The following is a 15,667-nucleotide window of genomic DNA, read 5'->3' as shown; positions in this document are numbered from 1 at the left end:
GGTTTAAGACTCGTATGCGATTTTTCTCCGGTTGATTCCATGATCGTTCGCTCGTTTGGAAACAATGGCAACTGGTGCCTCGTGCTTGGCAGCGGTGCTATAAATAGCCTCGCGCATGGCATTCGGAATGGCTCGATAGGAAGTTACGGGAAGCAGGTCGAATGTCATTGTTGTTACGCGATTTCGTGAATAAAACTTTAAAAAAAAAAAAAATTTTTAATTAATGAAAAACCGTATTTTTTATCACTGCAACCGTAACCCGGAATAGGTTGATGAAAACCGTACTAATTACGGGAAAACCGGAGTAGTTGGCAGGTATGCATCCCTTGGGCACTAATACACCCCCACACCATCACGTGCTAGCTGTCCAAAGTCGGGACCCAGGGTGGACCACTCATCTGTGCATCAGTTGGGGACGTCTCTGTGCTGCTGACCTGTCTCCACTCAAGATGATCTCCTGCTGGCCCCACTATGGACTGGACTCTCACTATTATGTTAGATCCACTATGGACTGGACTCTCACTATTATGTTAGATCCACTATGGACTGGACTCTCACTATTATGTTAGATCCACTATGGACTGGACACTCACACTATTATGTTAGATCCACTATGGACTGGACTCTCACACTATTATGTTAGATCCACTATGGACTGGACTCTCACACTATTATGTTAGATCCACTATGGACCGGACTCTCACACTATTATGTTAGATCCACTATGGACTGGACTCTCACACTATTATGTTAGATCCACTATGGACTGCACTCTCACACTATTATGTTAGATCCACTATGGACTGGACTCTCACTATTATGTTAGATCCACTATGGACTGGACTCTCACTATTATATTAGATCCACTATGGACTGGACTCTCACACTATTATGTTAGATCCACTATGGACTGGACTCTCTCACTATTATGTTAGATCCACTATGGACTGGACTCTCACACTATTATGTTAGATCCACTATGGACTTGACTCTCACACTATTATGTTAGATCCACTATGGACTGGACTCTCTCACTATTATGTTAGATCCACTATGGACTGGACTCTCACTATTATGTTAGATCCACTATGGACTGGACTCTCACTATTATGTTAGATCCACTATGGACTGGACTCTCACACTATTATGTTAGATCCACTATGGACTGGACTTTTAGATGTAGTCTTACACCACTATAAACTACTGTAAACTAGCAATGACAAAGATATTGTTAAATGAACATTTCTGACAGAGTCAATGCAAACAAAATATTTAATTAAATGCACATTTCAGCTTCTAGTGAACATGAGACGTCAACACGTGTCTTCGTTCCACAAACAACGAGTACGTGTGTTTCATTTTTTCCCAACACTTGACTTACCTTTATGTTCCCTCTCAATTTCGCCTTTCGTGCGATGCCTGCCATGTTTGTGGCCTTTGTTCTTCTGCTTGTAGACGCCAGCTCTGTGGCCTTGTTGTTTCTCGCCCTCGGCAGCCATTTTCACCATGTGGGCCGGGTCGGGAAGATTACTTCCGCACACGTGGCCTCTTATGGACTTCCTCTCTCGTTGTATCTTCAAAATAAAACCCGAAACGGTAAAAAAAAAAAAAAAAAAACTCAAATCAGATCAAGTAACACAACCAGTGGAAATATAACAAATCTATAAACATATTACACTTTATATATTTATTTAATCATTAAAAAGACATATGCTATTTTATTGCACATCTACATTGTTACATACATAGACTACATACACCAGTGGTTCTCAAACTTTTTTTTGTCATCCCCCACTTTGGACAAGGGGGAGTTTTCAAGCCCCACCTGCCCCCATCGCCCCAACAGAGCGCTAATGCCAAACTTTAACATTTTCAAATTCATTGAACATCAAGTTGTATACATTCAAACTCAATAACATAAAATAACATCAAGTTCAATAATAAATAAAATAACTGTGCAGTTGTGGTATAACTTGCGTCAAGTTCAATAATAAATAAAATAACTTCTATCAAGTTCAATAATAAATAAAACAAAAGTGTTATAACTTGCATCAAGTTCAATAATAAATCAAAACAAGTGTTATAACATGCATCAAGTTCAATAATAAATCAAAAAAAGTGTTATTACTTGCATCAAGTTCAATAATAAATCAAAAAAAGTGTTATAACTTGCATCACGTTCAATAATAAATCAAAAAATGTGTTATAACTTGCATCAAGTTCAATAATAAATCAAATAACTTGCATCAAGTTCAATAATAAATCAAATAACTTGCATCAAGTTCAATAATAAATCAAAAAAAGTGTTATAACTTGCATCACGTTCAATAATAAATCCAAAAAAGTGTTATAACTTGCATCAAGTTCAATAATAAATCAAATAACTTGCATCAAGTTCAATAATAAATCAAAAAAAGTGTTATAACTTGCATCAAGTTCAATAATAAATCAAACAAAAGTGTTATAACTTGCATCAAGTTCAATAATAAATCAAACAAAAGTGTTATAACTTGCATCAAGTTCAATAATAAATCAAAAAAAGTGTTATAACTTGCATCAAGTTCAATAATAAATCAAAACAAGTGTTATAACTTGCATCAAGTTCAATAATAAATCAAAAAAAGTGTTATAACTTGCATCAAGTTCAATAATAAATCAAAAAAAGTGTTATAACTTGCATCACGTTCAATAATAAATCAAAAAATGTGTTATAACTTGCATCAAGTTCAATAATAAATCAAATAACTTGCATCAAGTTCAATAATAAATCAAATAACTTGCATCAAGTTCAATAATAAATCAAAAAAAGTGTTATAACTTGCATCACGTTCAATAATAAATCAAAAAAAGTGTTATAACATGCATCAAGTTCAATAATAAATCAAATAACTTGCATCAAGTTCAATAATAAATCAAACAAAAGTGTTATAACTTGCATCAAGTTCAATAATAAATCAAACAAAAGTGTTATAACTTGCATCAAGTTCAATAATAAATCAAACAAAAGTGTTATAACTTGCATCAAGTTCAATAATAAATCAAAAAAAGTGTTATAACTTGCATCAAGTTCAATAATAAATCAAAAAAAGTGTTATAACTTGCATCAAGTTCAATAATAAATTAAAAAGAAGTGTTATAACTTGCATCAAGTTCAATAATAAATCAAAAAAAGTGTTATAACTTGCATCACGTTCAATAATAAATCAAAAAATGTGTTATAACTTGCATCAAGTTCAATAATAAATCAAATAACTTGCATCAAGTTCAATAATAAATCAAATAACTTGCATCAAGTTCAATAATAAATCAAAAAAAGTGTTATAACTTGCATCACGTTCAATAATAAATCAAAAAAAGTGTTATAACTTGCATCAAGTTCAATAATAAATCAAATAACTTGCATCAAGTTCAATAATAAATCAAAAAAAGTGTTATAACTTGCATCAAGTTCAATAATAAATCAAACAAAAGTGTTATAACTTGCATCAAGTTCAATAATAAATCAAACAAAAGTGTTATAACTTGCATCAAGTTCAATAATAAATCAAAAAAAGTGTTATAACTTGCATCAAGTTCAATAATAAATCAAAAAAAGTGTTATAACTTGCATCAAGTTCAATAATAAATTTAAAAAAGTGTTATAACTTGCATCAAGTTCAATAATAAATCAAATAACTTGCATCAAGTTCAATAATAAATAAAATAAAAGTGCCACTTTGCAATCTTTGCAAAAAAAAAAAGGAGGAGCTATGCATTTGGCAAGACAGGGCAAGTGACAGCACTTTTCCCCGGGAGAGCCACCTTGCTTCACTGTGAAACAGCACGGCTGTATGATCAGCTCCCATTTCCTCACACAGTGCAGAGAACAGTCGCACTTTCAGTGGTCGTGTTTTGATCAAATTTACCGCGCTCACAACATCTGTTAAAACCTCATTGAGTTCGGGGCTGAGCTGTTTCCCGGTGAATGACACAGTGTGTGCCCGTCAGATTTTTGTTTCTCTGCAGGCGCTGGCTCTGGCTCGACGACCTTTGAGGTGCGAGTCACAAAAGAATATATTTGTGTAATTGTGGTCCACACATTAGCCTGCTACCCATCCGCGCGAAAGTTTGTTCCGCTTAGCCCCGCCCCCATTAGTTACTGTTGCTATGTCTGTCAAACTTTCGCTCGTACCGAGAAATATAAAGCCTACAGTAAAAATAAGTACCGGTAATTTCCATTTATTTATATAGCGGATTTCACAGACAGAATCACAAAGTGATTTACAGTGTGTATAGAAAATGAAAGCATAGTAAAAAAAATAATCTAAGAATATAATAATTAAAAAAGAAAATTTAAAGTGAAATTTCCTCCCGTTCCTCACGCCCCACCTGTCATGTCTCTATTCCCCACCAGTGGGGCGCGCCCCACACTTTGAGAAACGCTGACATACACTATGTATGTGCCCCTCCCGAAAATATCCCGGGGCAACCATTCTCACGAATTTCTCCTGATTTCCACCCGGACAGCAATATTGGGGGCGTGCCTTTAGCGTCCTCTCTCATCTGAAACTTTCACCCTTTAACGTCCGCATGCTGTCCTTAGTCACGTCCAACTTTCCTCCATATAAACAGCGTGTCGGCCCAGTCACATAACATCTATGGCTTTTAAAACTCAGTTCACTCACAACAACCTATCTGGATTCGATAAGAGATTCGATAAGGAATCAGTTCAATAAGAGGATTCACTAATGGCATCGACATCAATAATTTCTTAACGAACATCATCCCTATCCTCCTTCTTTTATATATATATATATATATATATATATATATATATATATATATATATATATATATATATATATTTACTGTATATGTATATATTAATATATATATATATATATATATATATATATATAGCCCTGCGATGAGGTGGCGACTTGTCCAGGGTGTACCCCGCCTTCCGCCCGATTGTAGCTGAGATAGGCTCCAGCGCCCCCCGCGACTCCAAAGGGAATAAGTGGTAGAAAATGGATGGATGGATGGATATATACATATATATATATATATATATATATATATATATATATATATATATATATATATATATATATATATATATATATATATATATATATATATATATATATATATATATATATATATGTATAAGAAATACTGCATATATAGAAATATCATATAAGAATATTCTATTACTGTTAAGCAAACTATGAATAATAAAACATGTGTTCTTTATCATAGGTACACGTATGACAAAAAAGCGTGTGAAAATCAGTGGTATTCAGTGAGGTAAGATGAATTAAATGCGCTGATAGTTCATTGCTCCTGCCAAATGAATTGCACTGAGTGGAGCGGATCACGCTTACGATTACGCATGCACCTCCTGGTACCCTAGCACCTCCAAAACCCTCAAATCTAGACTCAAAACATCCCAGAACAAGCTAATCAGATTACTTCTAGACCTCCACCCCAGATCACACCTCACTCCTAACCCACTTCTCCAAAGTGGGCTGGCTCAGGGTGGAGGACAGAGTAAAACAACTTGCACTGAGCCTGGTCTATAAAATCCGCTACACCTCCCTGATACCGAAGTACATGTCAAACTACTTCCTTAACGTAAATGACCGCCATAACCACAACACCAGGGGGAGCTCCACTAACCACGTTAAACCCAGATTCCCATCTAACAAAGGTCTTAACTCATTCTCCTTCTATACCACATCAATATGGAATGCGCTCCCAACAGGTGAAAAAGAAAGTGCATCTCTATCCTCCTTCAAAACCGCAATAAAAGTACACCTCCAGGCAACTTCAACCCTAAACTAACACCCTCTCCGGATTGTAAATAATCAAATGTAAATAATCAAATGTAGATACTTTTTCTTATGCCTTCTGATCTCTCTCTCTCTCTCTGCCCACTACTTGCTGTCCATATCCTACCAAGTCAGACCTACACTGTTTCAATGTCCATTTCTCTGATGATACAATTGTTGATGACTGAGGTGATGATAGCAACCAAGCCTAGCCCCCCCCCACCCCCCACATCCCACACCCCGGATTGTAAATATTGTAAATAATGTAAATAATTCAATGTATATACTCTGATGATGATTATCTTGTGTGATGACTGTTTTATGATGATAGTATATATCTGAGAGTATATATCTGTAGCATGAATCAATTTAAGTGGACCCCGACTTAAACAAGTTGAAAAACTTATTGGGGTGTTACCATTTATGTCATGTCTGTGTAATCATGTTTTTGTTTTAAGTCATGTTTTTGTTTAGTTATAGGAATCTTTGGTTTCTGGCTTTTCACTCCCTTGTCTTGTTTGCATGATTACCCATTAGTTTCACCTGTTCCACGTTTGGACTCATTGTGCACTCTTGATTGTCACCATAGCAACCCATTAGTTTTCACCTGTCACGTCACGCACCTGTTTCACGTCTTGAGTCACGCACCTGTTTTCGTTAATCATGTCTGTAGTATTTAAGTTCAGTGTTTTTCAGTTTGTCTTTCTGACGACCTCACCACATTTATGCTCTGTCCATTTTTTCATATCCATAGTTCACACTGCTCCTTTTTTGTCCATGCCAAGTAAGTTTTCTTTATTCAAGCCATAGTTTGCAAGTTTTGTTTAATTGTTCATAGTTTATTCTCCGCCACTGTGCGCGCTTTTTGTTTGATCTTTTTTTTGTATTTATAGTCTTTAAATAAATCATGTACCTTCATTCTTGTGTCGCCCGTGCCAACTTTCCGTTGCATCCCGGAAAAGCAAACTCCCAACATCAAGTCCTGACAATTTAGTGGTCAATTGTACGGAATATGTACTGTACTGTGCAATCTACTAATAAAAGTATCAATCAATCAATCAATTTAAAAACAGCTGACCATTTTTTCCCCCCTTCTCTGGGATTATATTCCCAGTTTTGATTTCGGACATCTGGTCACTTATAGCATATAATAATACTCTATTACTGTTAAGCAAACTATGAATAATAAAACATGTCTCCTTTATCATAGCTACACGTATGACAAAAAACTGTGTGAAAATCAGTGGTATTCAGTGAGGTAAGATTAATTAAATGCGCTGACAGTTCATTACCACGACTTGATTTACGTGGACCCCGATTTAAACAAGTTCCATCCATCCATCCATCTTTTTCCGCTTATCCGAGGTCGGGTCGCGGGGTCAGCAGCCTAAGCAGGGAAGCCCAGACTTCCCTCTCCCCAGCCACTTCCTCCAGCTCTTCCTGTGGGACCCCGAGGCTTTCCCAGGCCAGCCGGGAGACATAGTCTTCCCAACGTGTCCTGGGTCTCCCCCGCGGCCTCCTACCGGTTGGACGTGCCCTAAACACCTCCCTAGGGAGGCGCTCGGGTGGCATCCTGACCAGATGCCCGAACCACCTCATCTGGCTCCTCTCGATGTGGAGGAGCAGCGGCTTTACTTTGAGCTCCCCCCGGATGGCAGAGCTTCTCACCCTATCTCTAAGGGAGAGCCCCGCCACCCGGCGGAGGAAACTCATTTCGGCCGCTTGTACCCGTGATCTTGTCCTTTCGGTCATAACCCAAAGCTCATGACCATAGGTGAGGATGGGAACGTAGATCGACCGGTAAATTGAGAGCTTTGCCTTCCGGCTCAGCTCCTTCTTCACCACAACGGATCGATACAGCGTCCACATTACTGAAGACGCCGCACCGATCCGCCTGTCGATCTCACCATCCACTCTTCCCTCACTCGTGAACAAGACTCCGAGGTACTTGAACTCCTCCACTTGGGGCAAGATCTCCTCCCCAACCCGGAGATGGCACTCCACCCTTTTCCGGGCGAGAACCATGGACTCGGACTTGGAGGTGCTGATTCTCATCCCAGTCGCTTCACACTCGGCTGCGAACCGATCCAGCGAGAGATGAAGATCCTGGCCAGATGAAGCCATCAGGACCACATCATCTGCAAAAAGCAGAGACCTAATCCTGCAGCCACCAAACCAGATCCCCTCAACGCCTTGACTGCGCCTAGAAATTCTGTCCATAAAAGTTATGAACAAAATGGGTGACAGAGGGCAGCCTTGGCGGAGTCCAACCCTCACTGGAAACGTGTCCGACTTACTGCCGGCAATGCGGACCAAGCTCTGGCACTGATCATACAGGGAGCGGACCAGCTCTATACTCTCGGCAGGGTCCTTGAGGGTGCATGGGAGTTTGCCCAACCAGTCTACATGTGTTTTGTGGACTTGGAGAAGGCATTCGACCGTGTCCCTCGGGAAGTCCTGTGGGGAGTGCTCAGGGAGTATGGGGTATCGCAGGCCAGGCCCTAACCAATCTGGCGCCCTAGGCAAGATTTTAGGTGGCGCCCCCCCACATCGGCAGTGAAGTGTATATACTCACAAGAAACCGAATAGCTTTGTCTTTGACCTTTTTTTTTTTACTTACAACTATACCTAATATATAAAGGGGTGGAAAAGTGACTATTACCTGCAGGGCAAACATTAGCTAACCAGAAGGCAATAACAATGTAAACAAAAAACACCTGCTTAAAAGATCTAATACAAATGTCCCTGAGGAATGTAAGGTGGGAGTACTGTAATTACCTAACGTTACATTATTATTTTCCATAACAATTTAGCCCCCTCCACAATATTAACCCGACGTTAAAACACAACTAGCTATTTATTGATTAGCAATTGCCGAATCATGTAACATTAGCTTAATGCTAAAAAGCCAGGTTACTATCACATTCTGTAACAGACAAATAATTTCATGTAGGCTAACGTTACCTACCTGCTACCTCTGTCTTTTCTCGTTTCTCCTCCTCTTCTTTTCTCTTTTTTCTTCCCTGGGCACCTGACAGTTTTGGCCGTTTTGACATCTTGTGTTGATTTTTTGATGTGGTGACGTCCAAAAAGAGTCATGATACGGGAAGGGAGGGGGCTCACCGTGCGGGGGAAGTGCGTAATGTTGTAACAAATAATATTTCTATTAAATAGGCTTTACTTTGCATTTTAATTAACGTGGGATTATTTTTTGTATTTAGAAATAATAGTACCAACTTTTTTTTTTCTTTTTTTTTTTCTCCAACATTTGTGGCACTGGCGTGGCGCCCCCTGATGGACGGCGCCCTTAGCATTTGCCTATACGGCCTATGCCACGGGCCGGCCCTGGGGTATCGGACTGTCTGATTGTGATTTAAACAAGTTGAAAAAGTTATTGGGGTGTTACCATTTCAATCAATCAATCAATCAATGTTTATTTATATAGCCCTAAATCACAAGTGTCTCAAAGGGCTGCACAAGCCACAACGACATCCTCGGTATAGCCCACATAAGGGCAAGGAAAAACTCACCCCAGTGGGACGTCGATGTGAATGACTATGAGAAACCTTGGAGAGGACCGCATATGTGGGTAACCCCCCCCCTCTAGGGAGACCGAATGCAATGGATGTCGAGTGGGTCTAACATAATATTGTGAGAGTCCAGTCCATAGTGGATCCAGCATAACAGTAAGAGTCCAGTCCACAGTGGGGTCAGCAGGAAACCATCCCGAGCGGAGACGGGTCAGCAGCGCAGAGATGTTCCCAACCAATATACAGGCGAGCGGTCCACCCCGGGTCCCGACCCCGGACAGCCAGCACCCCATCCATGGCCACCGGATCTGTGTGTCTTCCCCTCCACAAGGGATAGAGGGGAGCAGAGGAGAAAAGAAAAGAAACGGCAGATCAACTGGTCTAAAAAAAGGGGGGCTATTCAAAGGCTAGAGTATACAAATGAGTTTTGAGATGGGACTTAAATGTTTCTACTGAGGTAGCATCTCTAATTGTTACCGGGAGGGCATTCCATAGTACTGGAGCCCCAATAGAAAACGCTCTACAGCCCGCAGACTTTTTTTGGGCTCTGGGAATCACTAATAAGCCGGAGTTCTTTGAACGCAGATTTCTTGCCGGGACATATGGTACAATACAATCGGTAAGATAGGCTGGAGCTAGACCGTGTAGTATTTTATACGTAAGTAGTAAAACCTTAAAGTCGCATCTTAAGTGCACAGGAAGCCAGTGCAGGTGAGCCAGTATAGGCGTAATATGATCAAACTTTCTTGTTCTTGTCAAAAGTCTAGCAGCCGCATTTTGTACCAACTGTAATCTTTTAATGCTAGACATAGGGAGACCCGAAAATAATACGTTACAGTAATCGAGACGAGACGTAACGAACTTAGTGGTCAATTGTACGGAATATGTACTGTACTGTGCAATCTACTAATAAAAGTCTCAATTTATCAATCAATGCTCCTGCCAAATGAATTGCACTGAGTGGAGTGGATCACCACTCCAAGATGGCGGCCCCGCGTCTCGTCAGCGCCAGTAGGCAGTGGCGCTCGATGCTGCGTACCCTTAGAAGACTATGGTTGAGAGCAATAGGCTAGCAGGGCGGAAGTGTTTTAGAATGTGGAAAGAAGGCGGAGCCTCGGCCCGAGTGTGGCCTCGACTCATATACATCGAAGTATAAGTTAGCGTGGTGACGTGCTCGGCCCTTTTCTGACGTCCCCTAAGGACTTATTGGACACTATCGTGGCTTGTTTAAGGGTGTTTGGGGGCCGTTTGAACTTCTCTGACGTCCGCCCTCGACGTGTTTTGACAAAAAAAGGGAGGCGGCGGAGCAAGCCCTCGGCAGCCATCTTGGAAACTGCCTGCCGCTGCGAGGGTGATTCGAGCATTCTGGCAACCCAGTCACTTCTTCACGCGGCCATCTTTGGAGCCGCCCGCCGCTGGGAGTGATTCCGCGGCATTCTGGCAACCCAGTCACTTCTTTAGGGTGGGGATTTTTTTTTTCTTTTTAAATGAACTGCGTTGTCTTCAGGTTGCCATCGTTTGACAGTTTAAAGAACTGCAAGAATCCGACGCGCCAATTCGCCACCGTGGAGATGACAAGAAAGGTTGGTTTTCCTCAAGTGTTTCGCGTTTCACGACATTGTGAAAGTGGCCTGTCAGAGTTGGAGCTAATGTGGCTAAGCTAATGTAGCAAACATCACATATCTTAGCCTCGGAATTCTGCTATCTTGAGGAAAAAATACCAAATAATAAAAGTGGACGCTGTTAATTTAACCCTCACAAACGCTTAACATATACACACAGTTGACACGTGATAGACATTGTTGGGGTGGTTTTATCATATGACACGTAACTTATTCACGCTAACGTCAAGTTTTGATGCTAACATCACAGCTAACGTTAGCGTGATCAAACCCCACAAGCTAGTGCGCAACACATTTAAAACACTCTTTAGCCTTTTAAAACCAACATTTTGGCTTCATTTACCTTCGAAAAGTGACAGCGATGAGATAATCCTACTCATCTTTGAAAAGCTACTTGTGTCGCAACTTGAGTGACGGCTTTACCTTGCCACAGGTAATCTAGTTTACCTTGCCACAGGTAATCTAGTTCATCTTGCCACAGGTAATCTAGTTCACCTTGCCACAGGTAATCTAGTTTACCTTGCCATGGTAATCTAGTTTACCTTGCCACAGGTAATCTAGTTCACCTTGCCATGGTAATCTAGTTTACCTTGCCACAGGTAATCTAGTTTATTTTGCCACAGGTAATCTAGTTCACTTTGCCACAGGTAATCTAGTTTACCTTGCCATGGTAATCTAGTTTACCTTACCACAGGTAATCTAGTTTACCTTGCCATGGTAATTTATTTTACCCTACCACAGGTACCGTATTTTCCGCACCATAAACCGCCCTGGGTTATAAGCCGCGCCTTCAATGAACGGCATATTTCAAAACTTTGTCCACCTATAAGCCGCCCCGTGTTATAAGCCGCATCTAACTGCGCTAAAGGAATGTCAAAAAAACAGTCAGATAGGTCAGTCAAACTTTAATAATATATTAAAAACCAGCGTGATGTGGGCGCGCATGGAGTCGTATATCAACATGGACAGAGCTGCGTGAAAAAAGCCACCCGGCCTCTTCGCGTAAACTTACCTTAACCACTCGCTCATCTTTTCTTCATCCATCCATCCCTTCGAGTTAGCTTTTATGATGACGCCGGCTGGAAAGGTCTCTTTTGGCAAGGTCTTCCTTTTGAATATCACCATGGGTGGAAGTTTCTGGCCATTAGCATGGCAAGCTAGAACCACAGTGAAGGATGACTTCTCATTCCCTGTGGTGCGAATATTCACCGTACGTGCTCCCGTTGTATCCACAGTGCGGTTCACAGGAATATCAAAAGTCAGTGGAACCTCGTCCATGTTGATAATGTTCTCTGGCCGGATCTTTTTTTCAGCTATCTTGTTTTTACAATATGCACGGAAAGTAGCCAGCTTTTCTTGAAAGTCTTTAGGCAGTTGCTGTGAAATAGTAGTCCGTGTGCGGATGGAGAGATTGCGTCTTTTCATGAACCGGAAACCTGTCGCTTAGTAGGAGCCATTTTGTGGTCTTTACAGATGTAAACACATAAAGGAAATGAAACGTAATATCCGCGCGCTTCTTCTTCTTCTACGCGGGCGGGTGGTTGCTTACAGTAGAAGAAGAAGCGCTCCCTGTTCTATGGGGAAAAAAGATGGCGGCTGTTTACCGTAGTTGCGAGACCGAAACTTTATGAAAATGAATCTTAATATTAATCCATATATAAAGCGCACCGGGTTATAAGCCGCACTGTCAGCTTTTGAGTAAATTTGTGGTTTTTAGGTGCGGCTAATAGTGCGGAAAATACGGTATATGGTGATATTGGAGTATACCTTCTCACGCAGTTGCTTTTAGCTGCGGGCATTACACTACAGGCTCTTCTCACTCTTTCTTGTCTCTCCTTCTCACAGAGACATAAAACAAGCGCACCTTCTTACATACGTCACATACGTATACGCCCTCGCGGAGCAGAGAGGTAGCAGCACGGCTAAAGTTAGCTGCGGTGCGAGTGGTAATACGAGAGAAAGAAGGTGCGAATTTGGTAACAAAGGAAGGAAGAATTAATTCCCAAGAAAAACAGCGGGGGGTCCATCGTCTGGCGGTGGTTTGGCTTCAAGCGGGAAGATGTCGAACAGATAACCGTAATATGTCAAGTATGCGGCAAAAGCGTTGCTACAAAAAGTAGCATTATTGCTAATATGTAGCGTCATTTGAAAAGTCACCTGCTAGAGAATGAGTGCTTGAAACTCCGCATGTCAACATCTCCGTTCGGTGCCACACCCACAAAATGCCCAAGCAACCATTTCCACATCAACACCGTATGAAAAAACTAGTCAACAACAGAAGGAGATAACGTCCGCAGGAACCTACCACATAGTGAAGGACATACACTATTTGATTTCCTATTATGCGGCTCATTTTTATTTGACACTTATTGAAATATCTTGTGTGACATCATGCACAAAAGTGCACTTTATTAGTTTTAAACTAATGTAGTGGCGTTCTGTACAAAAAGTGCACTTTAATTTAGTGTTGTTTTGATATGTCATCTTAGTGACATCATGCACAAAAGTGCACTAATAGCTTGTTTTAAAATGTCTCTGACAATCTTGCACTTTCTGTTTTGGAAATGACATGAATGTTTGTGCCACTGCTTAATAACTCTTTAATAAATACACTTTTACTTGTGATTTCCCTCTCTGCATGAAAGTTTAAAAGTAGCATATATTAATGCAGTATGAAGAAGAATGTTTTAATGTAGACACATAGAATCATCATACTGCTGTGATTATATGCATCAAGTGTTCATTCAAGGCTAAGGCAAAATATCCACATATATATGGTGTATGGTGACATGGACTAAACATATCCACATATATATGGTGTATGGTGACATGGACTAAACATATCCACATATATATGGTGTATGGTGACATGGACTAAACATATCCACATATATATGGTGTATGGTGACATGGACTAAACATATCCACATATATATGGTGTATGGTGACATGGACTAAACATATCCACATATATATGGTGTATGGTGACATGGACTAAACATATCCACATATATATGGTGTATGGTGACATGGACTAAACATATCCACATATATCAATCAATCAATCAATCAATCAATCTTTATTTATATAGCCCTAAATCACAAGTGTCTCAAAGGGCTGCACAAGCCACAACGACATCCTCGGTACAAAGCCCACATACGGGCAAGGAAAAACTCACCCCAGTGGGACGTCGATGTGAATGACTATGAGAAACCTTGGAGAGGACCGCATATGTGGGTAACCCCCCCCCCTCTAGGGGAGACCGAAAGCAATGGATGTCGAGTGGGTCTGACATAATATTGTGAGAGTCCAGTCCATAGTGGATCCAACATAATAGTAAAAGAGTCCAGTCCATAGTGGGGCCAGCAGGACACCATCCCGAGCGGAGACGGGTCAGCAGCGTAGAGATGTTCCCAGCCGATGCACAGGCGAGCGGTCCACCCCGGGTCCCGACTCTGGACAGCCAGCACTTCATCCATGGCCACCGGACCTGTGCCCCCCCCCCCCTCAAGGAAAAGGGGAGCAGAGGAGAAAAGAAAAGAAACGGCAGATCAACTGGTCTAACAGGGGGGCTATTTAAAGGCTAGAGTATACAAATGAGTTTTAAGATGGGACTTAAATGCTTCTACTGAGGTAGCATCTCTAATTGTTACCGGGAGGGCATTCCATAGTACTGGAGCCCCAATAGAAAACGCTCTATAGCCCGCAGACTTTTTTTGGGCTCTGGGAATCACTAATAAGCCGGAGTTCTTTGAACGCAGATTTCTTGCCGGGACATATGGTACAATGCAATCGACAAGATAGGACGGAGCTAGACCGTGTAGTATTTTATACGTAAGTAGTAAAACCTTAAAGTCACTTCTTTAGTGCACAGGAAGCCAGTGCAGGTGAGCCAGTATAGGCGTAATATGATCAAACTTTATATATATGGTGTATCATGACATGGACTAAACATATCCACATATATATGGTGTATGGTGACATGGACTAAACATATCCACATATATATGGTGTATGGTGACATGGACTAAACATATCCACATATATATGGTGTATGGTGACATGGACTAAACATATCCACATATATATGGTGTATGGTGACATGGACTAAATATATCCGCATATATATGGTGTATGGTGACATGGACTAAACATATCCACATATATATGGTGTATGGTGACATGGACTAAACATATCCACATATATATGGTGTATGGTGACATGGACTAAACATATCCACATATATATGGTGTATGGTGACATGGACTAAACATATCCACATATATATGGTGTATGGTGACATGGACTAAATATATCCGCATATATATGGTGTATGGTGACATGGACTAAACATATCCACATATATATGGTGTATGGTGACATGGACTAAACATATCCACATATATATGGTGTATGGTGACATGGACTAAACATATCCACATATATATGGTGTATGGTGACATGGACTAAACATATCCACATATATATGGTGTATGGTGACATGGAATAAACATATCCACATATATATGGTGTATGGTGACATGGAATAAACATATCCACATATATATGGTGTATGGTGACATGGAATAAACATATCCACATATATATGGTGTATGGTGACATGGACTAAACATATCCACATATATATGGTGTATGGTGACATGGACTAAACATATCCACATATATATGGTGTATGGTGA

The 15,667-nt window shown here is 40.6% G+C and overlaps 2 protein-coding genes across 2 annotated transcripts in view; one reads left to right on the top strand and one right to left on the bottom strand.

Moving 5' to 3' along the window:
* The window catches only part of tsr1 (TSR1 ribosome maturation factor), a 34,080-nt gene extending 32,533 nt beyond the window's left edge, over nt 1-1,547 (bottom strand). Inside the window, exon 1 of the mRNA XM_061973230.2 lies at nt 1,382-1,547. Coding sequence (XP_061829214.1) covers nt 1,382-1,508 — 127 coding nt within the window. The 5' untranslated portion in view covers nt 1,509-1,547. The remainder of the gene's footprint in view (nt 1-1,381) is intronic.
* An 8,900-nt stretch (nt 1,548-10,447) lies between these two features.
* The window catches only part of taok1a (TAO kinase 1a), a 48,466-nt gene continuing 43,246 nt past the window's right edge, over nt 10,448-15,667 (top strand). Inside the window, exon 1 of the mRNA XM_061973233.2 lies at nt 10,448-10,926. The gene's annotated coding sequence lies outside the window, so the exon portion shown is untranslated. The remainder of the gene's footprint in view (nt 10,927-15,667) is intronic.

The sequence above is a fragment of the Nerophis lumbriciformis genome, linkage group LG17 (genome assembly GCF_033978685.3).
Source record: "Nerophis lumbriciformis linkage group LG17, RoL_Nlum_v2.1, whole genome shotgun sequence".
Lineage (NCBI taxonomy): Eukaryota > Metazoa > Chordata > Actinopteri > Syngnathiformes > Syngnathidae > Nerophis > Nerophis lumbriciformis.
The sequence above is the reverse complement of the archived record's forward strand: the minus strand, read 5'-3'. Positions and strand labels throughout refer to the sequence as shown.